The sequence below is a fragment of the Ctenopharyngodon idella genome, chromosome 10 (genome assembly GCF_019924925.1).
Source record: "Ctenopharyngodon idella isolate HZGC_01 chromosome 10, HZGC01, whole genome shotgun sequence".
Classification (NCBI taxonomy): domain Eukaryota; kingdom Metazoa; phylum Chordata; class Actinopteri; order Cypriniformes; family Xenocyprididae; genus Ctenopharyngodon; species Ctenopharyngodon idella.
In genome coordinates, this window is record NC_067229.1 from 37993103 (window position 1) to 38014435 (window position 21333).

At 37.4% G+C, this 21333-nt stretch overlaps 2 protein-coding genes across 24 annotated transcripts in view; one reads left to right on the top strand and one right to left on the bottom strand.

Annotated features, from left to right (window-relative positions):
- Window positions 1-13424, top strand: part of picalma (phosphatidylinositol binding clathrin assembly protein a) — a 45969-nt gene extending 32545 nt beyond the window's left edge. For 6 of the 23 annotated variants that reach the window (XM_051909248.1, XM_051909257.1, XM_051909259.1 and 3 more), the window contains 8 exons: window positions 952-1080; window positions 1282-1312; window positions 1394-1493; window positions 2518-2541; window positions 4835-4894; window positions 7524-7628; window positions 9336-9439; window positions 12007-13424. In XM_051909248.1, coding sequence (XP_051765208.1) covers window positions 952-1080; window positions 1282-1312; window positions 1394-1493; window positions 2518-2541; window positions 4835-4894; window positions 7524-7628; window positions 9336-9428 — 542 coding nt within the window. In that variant the 3' untranslated portion in view covers window positions 9429-9439; window positions 12007-13424. The remainder of the gene's footprint in view (window positions 1-951; window positions 1081-1281; window positions 1313-1393; window positions 1494-2517; window positions 2542-4834; window positions 4895-7523; window positions 7629-9335; window positions 9440-12006) is intronic. The other 17 variants (XM_051909252.1, XM_051909261.1, XM_051909265.1 and 14 more) reach the window with 7 other exon arrangements.
- A 1539-nt stretch (window positions 13425-14963) lies between these two features.
- On the bottom strand, window positions 14964-21083 carry ccdc83 (coiled-coil domain containing 83). Its single transcript, XM_051909292.1, has 11 exons — window positions 20996-21083; window positions 20817-20903; window positions 20631-20715; window positions 20389-20557; window positions 18026-18193; window positions 17250-17341; window positions 17097-17165; window positions 16876-16997; window positions 16696-16796; window positions 15737-15870; window positions 14964-15336 (listed from the first exon to the last, which is right to left on the bottom strand). The coding sequence occupies exons 2-11, from the start codon at window positions 20864-20866 to the stop codon at window positions 15085-15087; spliced, it is 1242 nt and encodes a 413-aa protein (XP_051765252.1). The 5' UTR covers window positions 20867-20903; window positions 20996-21083; the 3' UTR covers window positions 14964-15084.
- Window positions 21084-21333: the final 250 nt, after the last annotated feature.

Genomic DNA, 21333 nt, shown 5'->3' on the forward strand with positions numbered 1-21333 from the left:
GCTGTGACTCACTCACTGCTTTTCTCTCCACATGATGCTTCACATCCATCTCACTGCTGAAGGCCAATGCGTTTTGGGGACCCAGAGCCTTTATGGAGTAGATAATTGGACCATGCTTAAGCTAGCAGAGTGGAACTAGCATGTGAAGATGGTTATACGACCGTTTTTCATTCTATTAGTAGTTTGCCGTGGTATTTTTAAAAGAAAAGGGATCACAATGTGTTTAGACACTTGATCTCTTTTGTGTCATGTTCTCAATACTGCATGTTTGGAACACACTGCAGTGACAAAATCACATCTTAGGCTTTTCATAAAACAACCTTGTTGCATTAATTTGCTTGAATATTGGTTTTATCAAGTCTCTGTTTTGATTTAAACCCATGACTGGTTTGAAACCAAGATATCTTATGTTGGAGCAGTGGTTAGCACTCTAAAACATTGAGCCATGGTGCTCATATGGGCGACTCATGTTTGAATCCAGCTTACGACACATAAATTAATAAATCAATGTTAAATTGAGCATAAATACAAATTATTGGTGTTATTATGCATGTTGTTTCAAAGGAAAAGAAATTCATATGGAACATTATGGAACTTGACTTGAATTTAGCTTAAATTTCTAAGCATTTTTTAATGTAAGTTTATGTCATGTCAAAATAAGACCACCATAAGTTGCACAGTCATATTTTGAGATGTTCCTCATTCTGTCCTCTTTCTCTCTTCTCACTTTGTGGTTTGATCTGTTTGGGCCGCTGGCTTTGCATGGCACTGCATGTCTGGGTGAGTTGACTTCACAAGATTTTATCCACATTCTTCCACTTTCAGTCCTGCAACATTAGCTCTGAGGCCAGCTGCCTCTTGCTCCACCCAACCTAATTGCACTTTTTGTGTTTGTGTGTGTTGTCTGCGTCTTTTATCCCTCTCCCATTCCCTCTCCTCTGTTTGTTTAAGATGATATTTTAGGTGGCATCTTGAAACCCACAGTGGCCTCTCCCAGCCAGGGCCTGACGCCCAGCGCCCAACAGCCAGGCAAACTGGTTTCCGATGATTTGGATTCCTCCCTGGCCAACCTTGTGGGCAGTAAGCGTCCTGTTTTTGTTACATCAAGCAAACCCTCTGTGTTAGGGCTGCACGATTAATCAAAATAAAATTGAAGTTGCGATATGGAACATCAGGAACATCAACTTTCATGCTATTTGTTGATTTATTCATCTTAAAAGGGTGAATTATAGCATTACACAATGGCTGGCATAGCCCTCACAAGTTTTCTTTTTCTTACAGATCTCGGTATTGGAAATGGAACAATGAAGAAGTATGATTTGCCACTCATCTCAATCCAAATTCATAGTTTTCTCTAAACTTTATCATGATTGTTTCTTCTGTTCCTCCTCAGTGACATACACTGGATTCAACCCGGAGAGAAGAAGTTGACTGGAGGAACCAACTGGCAACCAAAGACGGCTCCGACCACAACATGGAACCCTGCCACTATGGTGAGGAAACAATATGTGCTTTCTCTGACTCAAATGAAACACAACTCATGCTAGAAACAGCTGTCATAAACCAATAGACGGACAATAGCTGGAGATCCTCCACTGATTCTGAAACATGGGCTCTGTTCCAAACCCTGATGAGCTGCCTCGCTGTCTGCTGTCTACATGGGCAGCTAACTTCTAAGACAGCATCATAAGTGACTGAATTCAAAGGCTGTACATTAGCAAAAATTCATTTTATGTGGCCAAAATGGCAGTCCAGTGCTTGGATGATGATGTATATAGACACAAAGTTGCTAGCATTATGCTAACATTTGTTTTGTAGGTGTTCAATGATCAGTAGAGACTCCTGTCTCTTCAAACATTTGCGTAACAGGTTTTATTGTCATGTAATAGAACTTCATGTAATTTACTTCATCTGTTTATTATTAACTGTCAATATCTTCGTTGGTGCTCTTGTGTCATCCCACAATCGCATATCAGCGATGTTTAACAATTTCCGAGTTGGTACAACTTCAGGTGGTAATCTGTTGCACTTTTCCAAATTGGAAGTTGATTCCATGTCCGTATACTTTGAAGTTAGCATGTGGCTAAGCTAACAACTTGATACTTTACACAAATATGGGATGAAATAGTATTTTAATTAGTAATACTATTTTATAGTAATACTTTTCAGGATACTTTCCAATATTATTATGTTTATTATTGTTGTGGTTTTATTTTCACTGGCGTGGCCTTATTTCTGAAACATATATAGATTCTGCTTTTATTTTGACCAAATTGACATATCTTATAAAGCAACGTGATTTTGCTGCCTACTGTCCTTATTGTTGTCTAGGTAGGCAGCACACTAGCTTTTGGAACAGAGCTGTAATCCACCCTCAAAAACAGATGGAATGTATTCTGTCTTGTCTGTGTTTACAATGTGTATGTGTGAGCTTACAGTGTGAGATGTTATTGTGTTGTATGCCCTCTAATTGTGTTTGTTGCGTTGTGTAACTGTTCTCGTCCGGGGGATAAACAGAATGGCATGCTTTTCCCACAATACGTAAGTCGAAATGTTGAGTTGAACTATTCTCTGAATCGCATGAGATTATTAACCACCGCCACCGCCTTTGCTTTGGTCACAATTTATGACCTGTGTGTGTTTGAGTGACCAAAATTGCACTGAAACCCATGAGCTGATCTAACCACGTTATCTCAGCATGGCTGACAGATCTCTTCCTCCTCTACCCTTCCCTCATCGAATTCATTTGTTTATCGCCATCAGCAAACAACTGTAGTCATTTTGGCGTGAATCAATGGGCTAGTGTTTCCAGTGGAGGGTTTACTGGACAATGTGCAAATTCTAATACAAGGTACTCCAAATGTTTGATTCAGATCCATAACGTGACTTGGTAAACGTTCTGATGGAAACACTTCCACTGGAGAGATTTCTTTCTTAAACAGGATGTTTTGAGCTGGATTTATAAGTACATCAGCATGATTTAGTCACATTAACTCCTGCAGAGTTAAATGTTTCTGTAGATGGTGTTTCTCTTAAGACTGCTGTACAGCTGAGCTGTTTGCTTACTCTAGATACAAGTTTACATTGTACCGTTTGCATCTTAACTGAGATTCCGTAAATATGCCAGCATATTTATCTCTCATTATCTTGAGATTCATTTCAGTTTGTTCTGATTCAGTGTGATATACACAGACAAGCACACAATATTGAGTTTTACATTTCTAAAGGATCAATTTTTGGCTTAAAATCAAATTATTTATTTATGAAATGTGTAACTGTGGCTCTACATTCAGAAAGGACCAACAGTGTTCAGAGCATTTGTAAAATGTTGCTGTCAAACGATTAATCTCATCGCGATTAATAAAAGTTTGTGTTTACATAATATATGTGTGTGCACTGCGTATATTTAATATGTATATATAAATGCACATGCATGTGTATATTTAACAAAATATATTTATATATAAAATATTATGTGTATATATGTAATATATTTCTTAAATATATAAATGTATGCGTGTGTGTTTATATATACATAATATACACAGTACACATATATATTACGTAAACAAACTTATTTTGGATGCGATTTAATCGTGATTAATCGTTTGACAGCACACTTTTTTGTTGAAAAGATTGGGGATCTTTAAGATTTTTTAGAAAATGTTTTTTAATGAATCTATTATGCTCGAAGGCTGTGTTTATTTGATCAAAAATATAGTAAAACTGTAATATTCTGAAATATTATTACAATTTAAAATAACTGTTTAATATAATATATTTTAAAATGTAGTTTATTGATTGCAAAGCAGATTTTTTTTTTTAGCCATAACACATTACTTTTTAGTCTTGGTGTCTCATGATCCTTCATAAATCATTCTAATATGCTGATTTGCTGCTTAGGAAACATTTCTTATCAATGTTGAAAACAATTGTGATTGATGTTTGAGGACACATTATACAATATTTTCACGATTCCTTAATAGAAAGTTCAAAAGCAACAGCATTTATTAGAATTTTTCTTGTAACAATGTAAAATTATTTACTGTCACTTTTGTTGAATTTAAAGGCAAAATGAGCATGAACAATTAAATGTCTAATTACTTTTCTCCATCAAAGCTCTATATACACCAGCACAGTAAAGGGTGTCATGACATCTAAACAATCTTCTCTGCATTTTCCAAAGTTGTCATAGTTCATGGATAAATAATCTTGTGTTCGATAAAAATGTTTATTTAACAATTCATTGGTCATTTGGTCACCATTATTGAATTTAGGAGGCTGTTCAGAGGAACGAGGCACCAGTGGAAATAAAAGTGTGTCTGTGGCTACCGAAGGTCTTATTGAGAATCTCACAGCTCCTTCACAAAGAGCTTCTCTCTTCCACCAGAGCCTTGCACCTGCAACTAATCACTCTGCCTTCAAAGAGGACACACACACACTGTTTCTCGCTCTCTTCCTCTTTATCTCCTTGCGTATATTCCTGTTTTGATGCTCTGTGTGTAAAGACATCTCTAATGTTTCCCAGATGTGAGTGACTCTCCATGAAGAAAGAAAGCTGAAAAAGACTGAAGTATCTTTTGCTAATAAATTAAAAAAAAAAAAAAAAAAGCATTCTGTTAGTCCACTTGCACAAAGCTGCCTTTGTTCACCGAGCGTCGTGTGTAAATGTGGAAACTGAGATGGCGTGTCTGGGGCAGTTGTGATCTCGTGGCTGCACGAGTGGAAATTTCTCACTTAAGGTGTTCAGAAGAATCGTTCTTTCATGCTTAAAAAAACCTGATGATGTTTTACCTGTGGTATTTCTGTTCTAATATCGAATGTTTCCTCCTAGGCTCCCTCTGTCATGGCCTTCCCTGCCACAACGCCCACAGGAATGATGGGATACACAATGGTGAGTGGAAACTGAGAATTTATGCATTACTCACTCCATCAGTGACAGAAGTATTAGCTTTTCAACTCCGGTATATTCAGAGACTGCAGTGATGCTGTCAGTCCCCACCGGTGTAGTGTGGGTGTGCAGAACACGATGAAGGGCTCTCTAGAGCTCCAAGCACCTCTTCATTGAGTGCAGGTTAACGTTACAGAGACTTTTTTTTTCTCTGTGTTTTATTAATCATGTTAGCGGGGTTTTCTGCATTGCTTCCTCCTCCATGAGCCCTTAGTTTTAAGGAAAAAGATGGGCATCAATGAGTGTTTCACGTGTTCTTGAAAAACATTTTTTTCCCCAGTGTAAAGGCCCATTCACACCAAGAATGATAACTATAAAGATAACTATAACGATAACCAGTGTTGGGGGTAACGCATTACAAGTAACTGAGTTATGTAATCAGATTACTTTTTCAAGTAACTAGTAAAGTAACGCATTGCTTTATCAATTTACCACAACATATCTAAGTTACTTCTTCAAATAAGTAAAGCAAGTTACTTTTTTCACATTTATTGACTGACAGCTCTCCTGTCCTTATGTTGAGAGAAATAAAGTGCAGAGTTGTTGTGTGCGCTGTGTAAATATAATGGTTATTGTAGTTCTAGACTAAATGTGAACATGCATTTACTCATCTCACTTGCACAAAAACATTCATTATTCCTCAAAGTGAATAAAAATAGAGAAATGCAATCAGAATTTTACACAAACTTGTAATAATAAACTATATTAAATTACACAAATATACTTTGTATTTAATCTCACTGTATTAACCAATGTCTTTGCTGCTGACCTTTTAATGACCTAATTCAACCATATAATAATAAAAATACTTCAGATTAAATTTAGAAATAAGAGTGTTGAACTTCCGTCTCCTGTATCCTATTCTTCTTCAATCAGAATGGCAGCACAGCTGAAAGGTTTGTTTGAGCGTAAATATGCATTTCCTTCAGCCTGAGGCTTACTTATTTCACTTTTGGTGTGAAAGGGCCTTAACACTTGCCTAAAATATAACTTTTTTTGTTGTTATTAAAAAAACAAGCAATGACAACACTGACGATAACTATATTTGTGTCCACACCAACAAACAATAATGGTCTGTTTATTCTAAGCTCATGCCCTGCAGTTTCAAAGTGTGTACAACATATTTTTGCTGTTCTTGTTGCATTTACAGTTTTAACCAGCAGATGTCCTCAGCATGCTATGTTTCAAGTGAATAGCTAGTGTAATTGATCTAATCTAACAGTGAATTTAGCTGACGAAGTGGAATAAAAAAAAGGAAGATAGACAATTTTGTCGAAACTAGTGCTGGATACCTGAGGTAATTTTATTTTACACTGTTTGCTAGCCTGGCATAATGATCATGTCGTTAATACTTCTCACCATTTATTCCGAGGGTATGACCGATTGTTTTCCATATATCCATTATCTTTAAAGTATCCTTGAAAAGGGGGTTTGACTTGTCAAACAAATGGTAGCTTTTTCTGGACCTCTGCGATTAAATTCTCTGCAATGTCGTCTGCCATTTAAAATGCGCGGGCCCTTAAATTAGAATGGATTCTGATTGGCTGTCAGTGTTTTATTGTTCAACAGCTGGAACAATATTGTTTTCTTTATTGTTATTGTTTTAGCTGTGGACTCTGCTATTTTATATTTAGAATGATTTTTAGAACTATATCTTCATCGTTATCTTTACAGTTATCGTTCTTGGTGTGAACGGGCCTTAAGACTGGATAGTCTAGAGGTTGTTTGTTTACTTATTTATTAAGCCTGAAAGGAAACCCATGTTCTAATTCTGATGTAGCTCGCACTGTCATCACCCCTTTTATCCTTCCGGAGAACCTCAGTGGGACTCGAGACCGGTGTGGTGTGCAGTTGACGCTCATTAGCACTCGTGCCACCGGCCTCGCTCTGTTCCCACGGCCCCACGCTGCTTGCTGCAATTTTTTTATTTTTTATTATTGCATTTAAATCCATTTACTGATGGGGCACATGGACATGATTCTGTCACTGAGTCTTTCCTTGACTCACCTCATCTTTTAGAGTTTTACATTATATTCAATAATAGAGGTTGAATAAGCCATACAGGTAAAGCAGCGCAGGCCGTGGTTAATGGTTAAAAGAGAGGAAGGCACTCTGTAAATGACGCTTTTCAATAACAGCATCTGCACTTACATAACTGCTATTATGACTCATCCATTTTGGATTCTTCAGTCCAAATCCTGTAACTACCTCAGCTTTTTTCTGTTAAGAGTTAGAACTAATGTAGAAGAATATGAGTTGCTCCAAACCCCCCCCAAAAAAGTTTCTCTGTGTAACTTTTCCTGTCTGCTGCGTGTCATGTAGCTCAGGTGGAGTTAAACAGTAACTTCAGTCTGATCAGATGAGAACACTGGGTTCAGACTGGCTCACATTCCTCTGCTGAGTTTCAGTACTGTCAAACACAATGTCAACGGAGGAACTCTGTAAACCAATGGCATTTAAAGTTCCAGATGCTAACACTCACAAAAAGTCATGACAAGTATTGCACATTGCTCATTTGGTTTCTATTTCTGTTTCTTTATCCCTTTAACTTTGGTTTTATTTTTCTTTCTAGCCCCCTCAAATGGGCTCCATGACCATGATGACCCAGCCCACCATGATGTATACGCAGCCTGTGATGCGGCCAGCCAATCCCTTCGGCCCAGTCTCAGGGGCACAGGTATGACCTCACACACAATAAGGTTACAAATCAAATTTGGAAGCGTTAAAGGATTAGTTCACTTTCCTATTAAAATTTCATGATAATTTACTTACCCCCATGTCATCCAAGATATTTATATATTTCTTTCTTCAGTCGAAAAGGTTTTTGAGGAAAACATTCCAGGATTTTTCTCCATATAGTGGACTTCAATGGTCTTATCTAGAGAAACGATAGGTCATTTTCTAAAAATTTTTAAATGTATGCGCTTTATATAAACAAATGATCGCCTTCAGGTGGTTCCACCAAAACCGCACTTCCGTATTCTTCAAAAAGCTTACGCTGAATGTCCTACACCTTCCCTATTCAAGCTTTTTGAAGAATACAGAAGTGCGGTTTTGGCGGAACCACTTGAACAGCGATCATTTGTTTATATAAAGCGCATACATTTAAAAAATTTCTAGAAAATGACCTATCGTTTCTCTAGATAAGACCCTTATTCCTCGTTTGGTATCGTTTAAAGCCCTTTGAAGCTGCACTGAAACTGTAATTTTTACCTTCAACCGTTTGGAGACCACTGAAGTCCACTATATGGAGAAAAATCCTGGAATGTTTTCCTCAAAAACCTTCTTTTCTTTTCGACTGAAGAAAGAAGGACATGGACATCTTAGATGACACGGGGGTGAGTAAATTATCAGGAAATTTTAATTTAAAAGTGGACTAATCCTTTAAGGTGTGGTGACATTTATTGTTGGCGAATTTTCGCAGACACAATCCAGTCATTTCAAAAGAAATTCACAAGAACTGGAATTTCCAAAAGATTTCCCCATGCAGATTTCACAACAGGTTCAAGTTGCTCATGCAAATTTGCCGCTTTGCCCAACAGAAAGTTGCTTGGTTTGAAAGTTATTTCTGCTTAATCGCTAGACTATTGACAGCAGATAATTGACCTTTTTGCCCATGAAATTTTGGTAATGTGACCACACCTTAATTCAGGGGTGTCAAAACTCAGTCCTGGAGGGCCACTATCCTGCAGAGTTTAGCTCCAACTTGCCTCAACACACCTTGGATGTTTCTAGTATGCCTAGTAAGACCTTGATTAGCTGCTTCAGGTGTGTTTAATGGGGGTTGGAGCTAAACGTTCCAGGACAGTGGCCCTCTAGGAGCAGGGTTGTACACCCCTGCCTTAATCAAATCATATTCGCCCATTTTAGAGCACAGTAGTTATCCATAGGTCTCCGCTGTTTTTGCATTTATCCAGCCCCATGATCCTTCTTGGAATAGAGCCATCAGCTCAACCCTGACTGATCATGCTGTATTCTAGAAGCCACTCAAGAACGGCAGATGCTTTATTCAGAATGCGCTCTAGTTTGTTCACCCTCATGTGCCATCGCAGCGCTGTTCTGAATATGAAAGCTAGCATGGTGGCCTTCACACATGTCTGGGGAAGCATATGTATTCCACACTCGCACCTAATTCTCAGCTCGAAATACATATCATGCCCCCTGCCACTCCGCTTCATTTCTGTAGTAGTGTTAGTGCTGGAAATCGGTACCGTCCTGCAGAACGAGTAGGATTTTAGTGGCTAGCAAACACCCTCTCTCTTTCTGAACCTCTCTTTTATTCTCTAGCCTGTCTGGCTCTGAGATTTCCTCTTGTGTGTGTGTGTCTGAGTGTTTCCTGGCTGTACTCGGACCCCTTCAATCTCTCTCGTTCTTTCTGAACTAGCTCTCTACAGCCTCTAGTCCTTCCAGTTCAAGTCCTCTCAGAGCTCCGGGACAGGACCCTTTTGCACAGCTGTCTTTGAAGGATTTCCTTTAGAGCGTCTTTAGGTACAGCATGTCTGCTGTGTGTGTGTGTGTGTGTGTGCGTGTGTGTGATCTGCAGTTTCTTGCTTTATAACAGTGTTTCTATTGTCAAAACTCTTACCCCTGTTTTTCTCCATGTGCTGCAATACTACTGTTTGTATATCCATCATTATGATGTGATTTGTAACGGTTCAGCTTCTGTTGAAATGATCTTTCTTTACATTTTTACAGAGCTTTTGAAGTTCATTTACAAATCATGCATGATTTTGTTGTTTTACCCTGTGATTTAAAGGGGTCATATCATGTGGAGTTAAATGTTTAAAGGTCGTAATGTAATAGAAGTAATGACAGATCTTTTCAGTATTGTGACGTATATGCGAATGAAGCGGAATATCGAAAAAGAAAAAAAATGTAGGACGGACACTTGGTTCTGTGCATCGATTGTTGATTGGATGGAGGCAGATCTGAATGTGAGCTTGCAGTTGATTGTGAGAAAGGGGCAGGGTTTAAGCTGATTGAAGAAGTCTGGTATACGTCGCCAGAGAAACAAAAAAGATCATTTCAGTCCAGTCCTATCTTTTATGTTGCACATTTCAGTGAGAATTTTCTAAATTTGTCGGAATGCGATGCAGGCTTTGCAAAGAGGCTGATATCTTGTTCGAGCTAATCAAAAAAGCTTTTCTTAAAAGTTAACATAATGCTAAGCTAGTATGCTAAGCTGTTAGCTTGCTAACCATAGGCTATTGCACAAAGAAAAGGAAAAGTTTGTGTAAAGTTCTTTTTTAGCTTTGGGGTCTTGCACGACATTGATTGAGTGCTGTTGCTCATTTTACATGTGAGGGGGCGTGTCTTAAAGGCACTGCAGTAAAGCCCAAAGTTTTTTTTTAAAGGGTTAGTTCACCCAAAAATGAAATTTCTGTCATTAATAACTCACCCTCATGTTGTTCCAAACCTGCAAGACCTTCGTTTATCTTCGGAACACAAACTAAGATATTTTTGATGAAATCCGAGAGGTTTTTTTTTTTTTAATCTTACCACATTGAAGGTCCGGAAAAGTGGTAAAGACATTGTTAAAATAGTCAACATGACTACAGTGGTTCAACCTTAATGTTATGAACCGAGGAGAATACTTTTTGTAAAAAAAAAACACTTTATTCACTTTATTAATGACTTTATTCAACAATTTCTTCTGTTCCCTGTCAGTCGCCAATGAAGTTGATCCAGTGCAGCGCTTCCATGTTTCCGTCCGAATGCCGGCTCATTATTGGCCGACGCTGTTCAGGTGAGCAGCACAACGCATGCGAGTGATGCTAACGCAGGAGCCGGCCAATACAGAATCGGCGTTCTGACATAGAACCCGGAAGCTCTGCAAAAAGTGTCTTCAATGTAAATAGCGTAGAAGACTGACAGAGTAGGGAGGAAATTGTTGAATAAAGTCGTTATTTTTGTTTTGTTTTTGCGCAGAAAAGTATTCTCGTCACTTCATAACATTAAGGTTGAACCACTGTAGTGACTACAGTGGTTCAACCTTAATGTTATGAAGTGACGAGAATACTTTTCTGCGCAAAAACAAAACAAAAATAACGACTTTATCAGAATGGCAGCACAGCTGAAAGGTTTGTTTGAGCTGCGCCCTCTACTGTACAGGCGTAAATATGCATTTCCTTCAGCCTGAGGCTTACTATTTTAACGAAGTCTTTACTACTTTTCTGGACCTTGAATTTGGCAATTTCGTTGCTTTCAATGGGAGATAAAAAATAGCTTAATTTGTGTTCTGAAGATGAATGAAGGTCTTTCAGGCTTAGAACGACATGAGGATGAGTAATTAATGACAGAAGTTTCATTTTTGGGTGAACTAACCCTTTAAGGTTTAATGTGAACCCTTGGCGTATGTGAACAGCTTCCAAAGTACATTCATTTGATAGCACAGGTGTTTGACACGTGCGTTAAGTTTTGTCCTTGTCTAGTGTCTTTGCTATTTCTCTCTAGATAAAAATGTGTCAATGACTTTATACTCTTAAACTAGAGTTGTCTCAACCCCCTCCCACAAGTGCTTGTCATCTTGAGCTTCTGTTGTAGATTGTGGCCTCCAGCAGTTTCTTGTTGTTGACATTATTTTATCTCCTCGTTTCTTTTTCGGCTGTGAAGCAATGACCATGGACAGATTTGCCACCTTGTGGACAGATTAATTAGTGCATGTTAAGTCACATGTGAGAGCTAAGTGTACAGTATGTGTGATTTAGAAAAATCTGATTGTGCACGTTTAATGCATTAGTAAAACGTTTAAATAAAACTGTGGAAAATGTGACATGACTCCTTTAAATTTGAATCATTTTTGAGTTGCAGCTTCATATACTCATCTCATCATTGATTGGCTTCTTTACTGATTATATTTGCATATTCAGTTCATTTTGTGACTCTAAAATCAGGATATTCAGTCAGTCATCCAACAAACATCCAAACATATTGTCCTGGACACTATGATGTGATAATGTTTCTGTTCATCATAATGTGTTAAAATCAACTATACAGAAACAAGTCCTGAAAATGTCTCTCGATTGCATCAGTAATATGTGTTTCTCTGATTCCAGATGCAGTTCATGTAGGTGAAGAGGGTCGACGCTTCCCAAGGATGAATTATACGGCAAATCTCAAACCTTTAATCTCTCTCCAGTTGGCTGTTTGACTCTTCAAGGAGAATTCTGCCCCAGTACAAACCTGTACAGGAATCAGAGGGAGGGGTGGGAGGGGCATTATGGGATATGATGGGTGGGGTTGGGAGGGGTAAGACTCTGTTGCCCAGATATGGAGGACACGCGCTCATTTTGTAATTTGTCTAACGCGGTTATTGTACCGCTCTGTGTCTGTAACGAAACACAAGGGTGTTGAGAGAGCGTGAGTGCAGGAATGTAGTGGGTTTTCACACAAACATGGCTTCACTTTTTTCCATGAAATGGCAAATCGAGGGATCGGGATTTGGGTGGAGTTCTGTCTTTATCCGATCATCAATCAAGCAATACCTGATTTAACCTTCTCCAATTCGAAATTCTAACATTGGTTTCTATTATTTCTATTTTATTTTTATTTTTTATGTTATGACATTTGCAGTAGACATTCCTTGTGTATTGTCTGTATTTATTTATGATTTACCCACTGAGGACATGAAAGAAATGAATAATCTTTTTTTTTTTTCTTTTTTTTTTTCTTTTGAGCTCTTCCTTACGGAGGTGTTTCGAATTATGCATTCATATGGGTATGATTGGTTGTATAATTCGGATTTGAATGACTGAATTATGAAAAAATATATATATAATATAAAAAATGGGGGGAAATGGACACTTATAAACTGACTGATACAGCACTAAGTATTCTCAGAAGCAGTTGTATGTCTAGTGCAATTTCTTTGTTGCTCAAACGCTCACCGCCCTTCATTTGTAATGGACATAGGATAAAATATACAAAAAATCGTTATTCCACATAGTCAGTTCTGTGCCCCGGGTGGGGGTGGGGGTGGGTTTCGTGAGGGAGCATTTAGCAAAGCACTACATTTGTGATTCAGCGGCATTGCATTTGGGGAAGATCTGTATTGCTTTCTGCTTGGCATGTCATTTTTACATTTGACAGTTATATGGCTGCCTTTTCAACCTGAATGTGCAGAGTCGCCTTCGTTTTCGGGCCATCCAAGAGCAGTTGCGTGTGTGTTTGTGGGTGTGAGTGTGTAAATGTGAGTGAGAATCGCAGGTTGCTGTCGGCATCGGATTGGGTCGGTAGTGTCTAGCTGTAGGTCCAGTAGAGTGAAGAAAGGGGGCGCTGTTGATCAGTGCTCCATGTACATAAAACAGGCCCTGTCCAGTAGGGAAATACACAAAGGGTGGTCCGAATATGAGGGCGATTCTATCCATTGATTTAGCATATTTACTGCATCATCCCTGCAGATTCTATTTTGTTTATGACAAAAAAATGAAGCAGAATTTGGGTGGTTTTCAAATAAAGTGCATCTTCCACAGAACTAAGTGTGTTTCTTTACTTATTGAGTAGATTTTTAAATGTAATGTTGTTGTTGTTGTGTGTGTGTTAGGGGTGCAAAGGTTCAAATTCGGTTTTAGGCTCACGGTTTCTGTACGGTTCGGTATGTGCTATGTTCAGGGGGAAAAAAGGACTACTGTCAAATAAAAATAAAGAAAATAAAAACAAATAATCAAACCACATGCAACAGCACAAATAAATACAGAAGAGTAAAGATAGAAATAAAAAAAAAAAGTGCTTTTCAGGTATCTAATTGTAGTTTTCAGGTACAGAAATTGAATAAAGTAGCTAATCAAATGTAAAACTACATTGCATATAATTACACTGTATAAATTAAATATTAATCATTATTATTATTATTAAGTTACAAAAGCTATTCAGTCAAGAGCAGTGAGTGATTTCCTTGTCTTTTGTTGTTTGATTAACATTAAAAACACATACAGACAGCAGGAATATTAGGCTGCTTTCGCTTTAAGACATAATGCAAGGATACAGTACACTGATGCTGAACACATGCATTCTTTCTCGAGTGTTTAAGTTCACTTAAGACATAACCTACTATGTTTGCTAGGATACTCGCCAAGATGGGCATGTTGACAATTTTTGTGTGAATTTGTCCATTAAAGCACAAGACTTGTAATAAAGACATCATTAAAATAGTCGACATGACTACAGTGGTTCAATCTTAATTTTATGAAGCAACGAGAACTTTTTGTGCACAAAAAAAAAAAAAAACTTTATTCAACAATTTCTTCTCTTCTGTGTCATTTTCATACGTTGTTTACGTCGAGCGCTTCCAGGTTCTACATCAGAACTCCGACTCATTATTGGCCGGCTCCTGCGTCAGCATCACATGCATGCGTTGTGCTGCTCACGTGATCAGCTTTGGCCAATACTGAGCCGGCATTCGGACGTAAACACGGAAGCCTTTATTGTGCTTGCTGCGTCACCTGCATAAGGATAATGATAGGGAAGAGAAGAGGTTGTTGAATAAAGTTATTTTTGTTTTGTTTTTGTGCACAAAAAGTATTCTCGTCGCTTCATAACATTAAGGTTGAACCACTGCAGTCATGTTATTTTAACGATGTCTTTATCTGGACCTTGAAAGTGTTGATTATATTGCTGTCTAAGGACGAGTCAGATACGTCTCGGATTTCATCAAAAATATCTTAATACCTTCGTCCATCTTCAGAACACAAATTAAGGGTGTGGAACAACATGAGGGTGAGTGATTAATGACAAAATTTTTGGGTGAACTAACCCTTTAAAAGAGTTTAAACACAGATAGCAATGTGTGCTGTTCAGGTCTCGCCTGCGCTCTTGCGCCGAGTGATGGCAGCGTAAATGACTGCTCATATTCGAGCATAAGGCACTTCTATTGAATAAAGTTTAAGGGTAAGCCAGAATGCGTATTCATCGACAGAAACATACATTAGCCTGCCTTTGTCTGTTTTATTTATTTTCAACAAACATATTATAGATGCGCATGCGTGGTCAGATATGAGATGAACCGCAGTGCAAGTGCGTGCCGAACCGTGTGTGAACGGTACAGTTTAATTTTTTTTACCAAGAACCGCTCAGCCCTAGTGTGTGTTTATAATTGTTTTTTGGAATCCATGGAAATTATTTGCCATTCTTGTATTTTAATTGACATATAACTGCTGAATTTCACAGGTGTTGTATAAAGATGCATCAGATTCTCCAGACTGTGAATCTGATTGCTGAAACTTGCTATTGATGATCTTTGTTGTAATTGGCCACTTTGCAGTTTGCAACAGGTCAAAGGTCATCTCTTCGCTCACATCCATGGGGTCATTAGGCGGTGGGTGCAGGGGGGATGCTTTACCTATCACGCACAGCAGCCTGCGCCCCAGCAAGTCCAGATGCATCGGCTCCTTAACACAAACACAAATGCAGCGCTCTTAAAGCGGGTTCCAGTTTGGCTTCATTAACAAGGGCAGTGACTGTTCCCGTGCTCGTTTCATCTATATTCTAGCCCATGATGCCTGGAACTGGCAGTGGGAAAATCACAGTCACTGTGTTTCCACAGGCCTTATCTCCCTTATGTGCCACTGAGAGGGTCTATTTAAGATTTGCTGCCTTTGGCAGGGTATTTTGTCTGATAATATCTGTTATAAACAGAAGCACAGAGGGTCTTTCTGAGGTGGTATAAGTCATGCATTTGTTGCTAATCAAAAATTAATGACGATTTATTGATGCCATTTTCACTCTGAATGTGACTAGGTGGGGCAAATACAGCTAGTATTGTCTATGAATGTAGTACAATTTGTTTACCTTGAAATTAGTCTTGCTGAGGTCAGGTGGAGTGGAAGGAGTTGTGCCATCAGAGGCGGTCACATCTCTTTCCTGTTGAGCCCCTTCAGCTTCCTCTAACGGCTGGTGGGGATACGGGGGTCTGTTGACCAACTCTGGAATGAAATAGACATTATGGGTGGTTAATGATAGGTATTTTCTGGCCAGCGTCAATGTATAAAGTAGGTGTGTGGCTGTTAGCTAGAGCTGCACTCAGAGGCCATTAAGTTTAAACTGCTGAGGACATGAAGTTTTGAGCACTAATGAAACACTGCTGCCCTGTAATGTATTGTGTATATAATGACAAAACTTCCTCTACTTTAAGAGCCATTAGTGAGGGCTGAACAGTGGCAGTATTCAGAGAGCTATAAAAGTCTCCAAAACTGGTAATACTAGGCTGTGGTATTTTTATTTTATTTATTTTTAGTTTAAAAGTGTTTTACTTATGATTACAATAAGTCTTATTGCTTTGTTTAATATTAGTTGGCAAAGAAGAGTTTAGTGCTAATTAAATGGAGCTAGTCAGTTTTGTAGTCTTTAATCTAAGAAGAAAATTAGCATTGTAGCATATTTCCTGTGGGTTTTTTAAAATGGTGGTTACTGATTTGAGTAAAATAAAGGTGGTCACAGTGAAGTTTCCCAGACATTCCTGTTGTCAAGTACCAATGAAGCACAACTCACACAGAAGTAACCTTTCAAATCGCGTACTTCCGAGAGTCTGAACTACTGCCATTGAGATGAATGGGAATGCTAATGGGTGCTTTCTGCAGGTATTATACTTGTGCTACTCTTCTTTTCTGTTTCAGCATGTCTACTGTTATGGCGCCTTCTATTGGTTATAAAATGGCAGTGCTGCTTAGTTAAAAAGCACCAGGTGTTCAGTTAAGTCTTTTTTATATTCTTAGACTGAACACTGCTATTTTTAGCGATGTTTGGATTACCTGACGTTTCCTCAAGGCTTATTTTCATTATGTTCCTTTCCATACTACTGGTTTCATGGGACCCAAGGCTAGCAGATTGCGTAAGCAATTCATTATCTTGGCTGAGGGAAACAACAGAACACTATGAATTCAAACTTTATGGTCCAGAATAGTCTCATTCCTTCAAAGTCAAACTCATACCTGAACTGAGGATCAGCCATACGGAGTATTTGGAAAATATTATTAACATGTTCTAGGTTTTCCTCTTCTAACTGCTGGACGGTGGATTCCAACACTGCGATCTCCTTATTATATAGGGGAACCTGACAAGAGAGATTAGCTGCACTTTATAATCTTTGCATGGACAAAGGGTACAATGCATGTACAATGTATGTATGATAGAACCTAAATCTTGACCACACCTGTTCATTCAGGCAAACATGTTCTTCAATCATTAATTTACTGTCATTATTAAGGTTTTCAGCTGCTCTCTGAAACATACAGACAGTTTCGGTACCTCAGTACAGATATACTAGATATTCAGACAACAATAATGTATCTGCAGGCTGCAGTACCTTAAAGGCAAGCTGATTTACACCCGCAATACTCTGTGATATCTTTTGCTCAGTTTCTTCAACAATTGCAACCAGAGATCTCTGAAAATGTTCTGAATATTTTTATTAAATTATTATTTGTGTTATATAATTTATATTTAAACATTACTGTTTTGGTCATAAGTTTACATACACCTTACAGAGTCTGCAAAATGTTAATCATTTTAAATAGACTTTCACTTTCACATAGTAAATTTCTACATATTGTCCACAAGACAAAATTTTAACTCAATTTACACAAACCAGTTAAAAAATGTACATATGCTTGATTCTTAATTCTGTGGTTTTTACTTGGAAGATTTACGACTGTTTTCTTCAGAAAACTGCTCAGGACATACAAGGAACTCATAAACAACTATCACTAAATAAATAAATAATAACAGTCATGGATCATCCAGATTTTGATGTACAGTATTAGGAATAATTTTTATAAATTTAGCTGTTATTTGTCTTGTTGGCTAAAAATAGTTTATTCAGGGCGGTAATAAACAGTATTGGGGTAACGCATTACAAGATTGTTACATATTGTAATGCATTACTTATAAAAGTAACTTTCCCCAACACTGGTAATAAATAATAATAATAATAATAAAATCAATATTTTTTTAAATAACATTTAGCAGATTTTGCAAGATGTATATACACTTATGACCACAATTGTATGTAATACAATATTTAAATATAAAAGATATGTGTTCTGATTGCTCTAAAGTTAATGCAGAAGATGGAAAACACACCTGATAACTCCTGGAAAATCTTTTGTGTAGAGGCAATGTTTTTTTCCAGTTTTTCTATCTTTTGATGGTCTTTCAAGCTGCCCTCGTTCTTGTACTGAAGCCATTCCTGCCTTTCCTTCTGCAGTTCCTCCACTTGCACCTGCAGCCTTGCAAGTTTACAGCGCAGTTCTTTCTCGCACAAATGCACACACGACAAATATTAACACAATACTAAGAAAATGCTCTTTATGAACTGGATCAACTGTTTCACTGAAGATCCAACTCTTGAATGATTCATTCTGAACTGGACATCGCTAACTACTTCTTATGAACACACCAACACAAAGAATAATGTTGCTGAATAAAGCGTATGAGTCATATTGAATTGCTTTATAATTTTTATGGAATTTTGCATTTTGAAGCTTGAAATACCGGGACATTCTGAAACGTCAAAAACGCTCAACGTGGCATATGTACAGTGCGTGCAGAATTATTAGGCAAGTTGATTTTCTGATCATATTTTTTTTCCAGGCACATCTTACCAATTCCAAACCATATTAATCTTAATAACTACTATTAATTTTTCTATTTAATCATTTATAAGTAATATATAATTGTTCATGAAGGCTGGAAATGAAAAACGCCTTATATTCAGGCATGCATAATTATTAGGTATGTTTTCTTTTACAGATAAAATTAGCCAAAAAAAGAGATTTAACTAAGACTAAAAAAGTCAAAAATTATTAAATGCCCATGAGAAGGATGCAATACTAATGCAAAACTAGAAATTGCAGGTTAGGCATGACCATTGGACAGCAAAACGCTCAATGGGTTAGAGAAAAACAGGTGGAGAAGAAAAGACACATGTTAACTGCAAAAGAATTAATAATTAAGCTGAAGAATTAAGTGTGAAACCATCAGGAATCCTTTAGTCTCCAGCACCACTTTTTTCCAGAACTGCAACCTACCTGGAGTCTCCAGAAGTGCAAGGTGTCAGGATCTCAGAGACTTAGGTTAGGTAAACCATACTAAAAAATGACCCCCACTTAATAAGAATCTCAATCTGAAGTGTTGTAAAATACATAAAGACTGTTTTTTTTATAGGCTTTATAGACAGACAGATTGAGAGTGACTCTTGAAGGACCAGCACCACATCTGCAGTAAGGTGTGGGAGTTCATTTTTAGTTCATCTCCTACCCTGAAGTCCGTTTTGCAGAGAACGGAAAATTATCTTCCAAAACTTACTGCCAGATTCTGGGAGATACATTTTTCAAACAGTGGTTCAAGAGGATGTGGTGCTGGTCCTTCAAGAGTCACTCTAAATCTGTCTGTCTATAAAGTCTATAAAAAAAACATTATTCATGTATTTTGTGATTCTTATTAAGTGGGGGTCTTTTTTTAGTATTCTTTACCTAACTCAAGTCTCTGAGATCCTGACACCTTGCACTTCTGGAGACTCCAGGTAGGTTGCAGTTCTGGAAAATGGTGGCGCTGGAGACTAAAGGGTTCCTGACGGTTTCACACTGAATTCTTCATTCTTTTGCAGTAAACATGTGTCTTTTCTTCTCCACCTGTTTTTGTTTGACCCTTTTGACCCAATGAGCGTTTTGCTGTCCAATGGTCATGCCTTAAGTTAAATGCAATTTCTAGTATTGCATCCTTCTCATGGGCATTTAATAATTTTTTATTAAAGTTAAATGTCTTTTTTGGCTAATTTTATCTGTAAAAGAAAATGTACCTAATAATTATGCACACCTGAATATAAGGCATTTTTCATTTCCAGCCGTCATGAACAATTATATATCACTTATAAATTATTAAATACAAAATTAATAGTAGTTATTAAGATTAATGTGGTTTGGAATTGGTAAGATATGCCTGAAAAAAAAAATGATCAGAAAATCAACTTGCCTAATAATTCTGCAAACACTGTATTAGACATGATAAAAGATTAAAATCAGTACACTTTATCAAGAATACATATACAGTCAAGGATGAGCCCAGAATATGAACGCAACATGCTAAATTGTTTGTTAAGCATTTTCTTTATTATGGTTTTCTATGGGAAAAGCTTAATGTGAAACTTATTCTATATTCTGGGTTCATTTGCTTGCTAACCTGTACATAGAAGGTGTTTTATTATATACTGAATTTCTATTTTAGAAATCACCTTTTTAGTACATTAAAGTCACCATTCTTATTTTTATATTGCAGAATTTATTATAAATCCTTCTTACACATCATTATTTTTTAATTCATGTGCCCTCGTAATTTTTTTAAATTAATTTTTTTGTATCAAAAAGAAGAGAGGTAAGTTAAATGACGATAGACTTTCATTTTTGAGTGAATTATTACATCAAAACTTTGTTGTGTCACTCAGGTACCTTCTAGTTCTTTCTCTTGCTCTTGTTTTATCTCCAGGTTCTCTTGAGCCATGTTCTTCACCTGCTCTTCATCTTCCCGCTGCTTTTGCTCCAGGTTCCTCTCCCGCTCCTTTATCTGTTTATTTAGCTCACGCACGCGACGCGTCTGCTTTTCTCTCAGCTGCTCCTGCTGCAGATACATGTTTCAATTTAGCCTCCCTCCTCTTCATCATCATCCTCACAAACATAAGGTCTCCACTTACCAGCTTTATCAGTTGTTGCTGCTTATCTTCTAGTTGAAACATTTCGTCCTTAAAATCTTGAATTTCTTTCTTTTTAACCTGAATTCTATTAGAAATAAATAAAGATAGCCTATTATGTCAAGAGAACAGGCAAAGTAAGGATAGACAATGAAACGCAAAGTAGATAATATTGAGCAAAGTACTAACTGGAACTGTATGAAGGCCTCTGCTACAGATGTTGTATCTGTCTTGCTCATTTTCACTTATAGCTACACAATTTGTTTACATCGTATCCTTGATATGAAAAACAAACAAAAACAACAGCATTAATTAAACCTTACAACAGGCTGTGTTAAGATAATCTGTGGGTAAGTGAGCAATCTTACCCGTGTTTTCTTTTTGTATTTTACGTATTTATTTCGACCTTTTCAGATGTGTTTACACGTTGTTATGGAAACTAACTGCCGCTGTGAACTCGATCAGCAGGGGGCGACAATTATCGCCACTTTCAAGGGCGCAAAACGGTGCAGGGAGAGCAAGAAGTTTGTTAAAAAATTTCCTGGACGAGCTAATCAACAAATAGTGGCAGGGTTTAAAGTAAAAATAAATAAATGTAACATTCCAGTTACCTCAGGTCACGCATTGTGCTTATTAATGTTGACTTAAGTATTTATTTTGCTTTATTTAACAAATGCCTAACAAATGATAGGCTATATCATGATAT